The sequence below is a fragment of the Priapulus caudatus genome, unplaced genomic scaffold (genome assembly GCF_000485595.1).
Source record: "Priapulus caudatus unplaced genomic scaffold, Priapulus_caudatus-5.0.1 Scaffold2765, whole genome shotgun sequence".
Classification (NCBI taxonomy): Eukaryota; Metazoa; Priapulida; class Priapulimorpha; order Priapulimorphida; family Priapulidae; genus Priapulus; species Priapulus caudatus.
In genome coordinates this window covers 5,185-8,803 of record NW_014579826.1, presented here as the reverse complement: position 1 = coordinate 8,803, position 3,619 = coordinate 5,185, and the positions used below count along the sequence as shown (strand labels likewise).

General features: G+C 49.1%; 1 protein-coding gene across 1 annotated transcript in view; it reads left to right on the top strand.

Moving 5' to 3' along the window:
- LOC106819035 overlaps positions 1-3,466 on the top strand; it is a gene marked incomplete at its 3' end in the record, with an annotated part of 14,911 nt that extends 11,445 nt beyond the window's left edge. Inside the window, exons 3-4 of the mRNA XM_014823695.1 lie at positions 1,932-2,020; positions 3,295-3,466. Coding sequence (XP_014679181.1) covers positions 1,932-2,020; positions 3,295-3,466 — 261 coding nt within the window. The remainder of the gene's footprint in view (positions 1-1,931; positions 2,021-3,294) is intronic.
- Positions 3,467-3,619: the final 153 nt, after the last annotated feature.

Sequence of the window (3,619 nt, the reverse complement as noted above, 5' to 3'; positions counted from 1 at the left end):
TGACGATCCGCGACGCAGCGCGATCGCACGACAGGCAACGATGACGAGAAATGTCGACGTGAATGATGCGAAGCAAGGACGCACGCGAAGTTGACATCAAACGCGCGTGACGCAAAACGTCTCCTCTTCTCTCTCTGCTTCGTTCTCTTCTCTTCTCTCTCTCTCTCTCTTCTCTCTTCTCTCTCATTCGTCTATCGTATTCGTTTCTCTCTCTTTCTCTCTCTCTCTTCTCTCTTCTCTGCTTCTTCTCTCGCTCTCTGCATCTCTCGCTGTCTCTCTCTCTCGTCGGCTCTCTATCTCTCTCACTCTCTTTCTCTCGTCTCTCTCTCTTCTCTCTCTCTCTCTGTCTCTCTCTCCCTCTCCCCCCTTCCCTCTCTCCCTTCCCCTCTTTCTCCCTCTCTTCTACTAGATCCTATTTGCCATTCAGCTGCATTAGCACATCGGACGCGCGACGGATGAACACAAATTAATCATTCGCTTGCTCTCGCCCCAGCCAGCGGCCACACGGACGATCGTACGAACATGAGCGTTATTATCATTAGTTATTAGCATTATGCAACCCCTGGCGACATAGTTACCACGCAGCGTGAACCATAGTGAGTGACTGCTCGTATAGACTAGTGATTATAGTGAGTGACTGCTCGTATAGTGACCATAGTGAGTGACTGCTCGTATAGTGACTATAGTGACGTATAGCTCAAGAAGGACGAATATCGAAGCGTTTTTACCTGTTTCCGTATTTGTGTTTTGCGGGGTTGTGTTCGCGGGGTTGTGTTTGTGTGTTTGTGTGTTCGTGTGGTTGTGTTTGTGTGTCTGTGTGGTTGTGTTTCCGTGTTTGTGTTTTGCGGGGTTGTGTTCGCGGGGTTGCTGTCGCGGGGTTGGTTGTGTGTTTGTGTTTGCAATCCACATTGTTCGTGTGGTTGTGTTTGTGTGTCTGTGTGGTTGTGTTTGTGTGTTTGTGTTTGTGTGGTTGTGTTTGTGTGTTTGTGTGTTGGTGTGTGTGAGTGTGTTCGTGTGGTGTGTTTGTGTGTCTGTGTGGTTGTTGTGTTTGTGGTGTTGTGTGTTGGTTGATTTGTGTGTTTGTTTTGTGTGGTTGTGTTTGTTTTTGTGTGTTGTCTGGTCAGTTGAGTGTGTTTGTGTGTCTGTGTTTGGTTGTGTTTGTGTGTTGTGTTCTGTGTGGTTGGTGTTGTTGTTTTGTGTGTTTGGTGTGTTCGTGGTGAGTTGTGTGTATGTGTGTTGTGTGTTTGTGTGGGTTGTGTTCGTATGGTGTTTGGTGTCTTGTTTGTGGTGTTGTGTGTTTGTGTTTGTGTGTTTGTGTGGTTGTGTGTTTGGGTGTTTGTGATATGTTTGTGTGTTCGTCTCGTGTGGTTGTGTGGTTGTGTGTTTGTGTCTGTTGCTGGGTTGTGTGGTTTGTGGTCTGGCTGGTGTTTGTGCGTGTTTGGTGTGTTCGTGTGTTTGTGCTTTCGTGTTTATTTTTCTCATTCTGCATTCATCTCATTGTGCGGGTCTTCTTTTCTTTTGCTCATTTTTATTCGTTTTTCTTATCATATTGCTTGCTTCTCTTCTCCTCGTTCCTCTCACCCTCGGTTCTTCATCTACGTCATCACTCATTCATTCATAATGTCATCCTGCCTCCTCCATCACATCATCACTTCCTCCTCTCTCCTCCTCCTCCTCTCTCCTTCTCCTTCCGTCCTCCTCTCCTTCCTCCTCCTCCTCCTCCTCTTCCTCTCCTCCTTCCTCCTCCGCTTCCTCTGGCCTCCTACCGGCCTCTCCTCCTCCTCTCCTCTCTCCTCCTCCTCCTCCTCCTCCTCCCTTCCTCCTCATTTCCTTCTCCTCCTCCTTCTCCTTCTTTTCTTTCTTTATTTTCGTCTTCCCTGTTCACTTCCTTTCATTAATGTTTCTCTCGCATTCTCCTGGCGTATCTTAAGGTGATGTACTGGACGATCAAGAAGCTGGAGAATGGAGAGGGCCGCACCGTCAGTTTCTGGATACACTACTACTTCGACAGAATGGTTAGGTACGTAATCTACTCTTCCCTCTCCCTTCTCTCCCCCTTGCCTCTCCCCTGCTTCTCTCCCTGCCTTTCCTCCTGCCTCTCCACTGCATAACCCTGCTTCTTCCTCCTCTCCATTCCTCCTCTCTTCCTCCTCTCCCTGCCTTTCTTCCTCCTCTCCCTGCCTCTCTCCCTCCTCTCTTCCTCCTCTCCCTGCCACTCTCCCTCCCCTCCCCTGCCTCTCTCCCTCCCCTCCTCTCCCTCTCTCCCTGCCTTTCTCCCTCCCCTCTCTTGTTTCTCCCTTCCCTCTCCTGCTTTTCTCCCTCCCCTCCCCTGCCTTTCCTCTGCCCCTCCCCTGCCTTACTCCCTCCCGTCCCCTGCCTTTCCTATGCCCCTCCCCTGCCTTTCTCCCTCCTCTCCCCTGCCTCTCACACTGTCTCCCCACCTTCCTTTCCCTCTCTTCCCCCTGCTTCTCCCCTGCCTCTCCTCTTCCTTTCCCCCTGCTTCTCCCCTGCCTCTCCCCCTCCTCTTCCCAGGTTGGTGTTTGACCCACATCACGGTAACGAGTCTCCGGGATATCACGCTCACGTCGAATTACGGCATCCCATGAAACAGCTGAGAGGTTGATGATGACGAAGATGATGAGGATGATGAGGATGATGATGATGCTGAGGCTGATGATGATGATGATGAGGCTGATGATGATGATGAGGCTGATGATGATGATGATGATGATGAGGATGATGATGCTGATGCTGATGATGATGATGATGATGATGAGGATGATGAGGCTGATGCTGATGATGCTGAGGATGACGAGGATGATGAGGATGCTGAGGCTGATGATGAGGATGATGAGGATGCTGAGGATGATGAGGATGATGATGATGCTGAGGCTGATGATGTGGATGACGAGGATCTGTCGATTGGCGGGGTTCATCGCAGTCCGAGCCGGCTAGCGCCGTACGAGCAATTATGCTGCACGGACGACGAGCAATATTTATTATCATTCATTCACTCGGCTAATTCCTCGCTCTTCTATTCTCTCTCTCTCTCTCTCTCTCTCTCTTCTCCCTTCTTCAGCTCCCCTCTCTCTCTTTCCTCGTTCTCTACTCTTTCTCTCTATTTTTCTTTCTCTCTCCTTTCTCTCTCTTTCGCGTGTATAATATATATATCACACACACCCCACCACCCAGCACTCAACACAATATTATCTATCGTAGTCTATCTATCTATTATATATATCTCTCTCTTTATAATATATTATCATATATATATATATGGTGTTGTTGTCGCAGGATCGTGCCGATATTTGGCTACTCAATGCTGATCTTCAGCTCTGTGATCTCACGTCGTCTCAATGCACCGATTTACACGCTAGAGGGCACTGCACCCAACGACTGCAAGAGCTACTGGTGGTCGAGTCTGCTGTTTATACATAACTTCTATCCACTAGAGGAAAGCGAGAAGGTACAACGTTGTTTCTGAACTGCGTCAATCATTGAGTGAGTTAGGGAGAGGGGGAAGGGGAAGGAATGAAGGAGGCGTGTGTGTGTGTGTGTGTGTGTGTGTGTGTGTGTGTGTGTGTGTGTGTGTGTGTGTGTGTGTGTGTGTGTGTGTGTG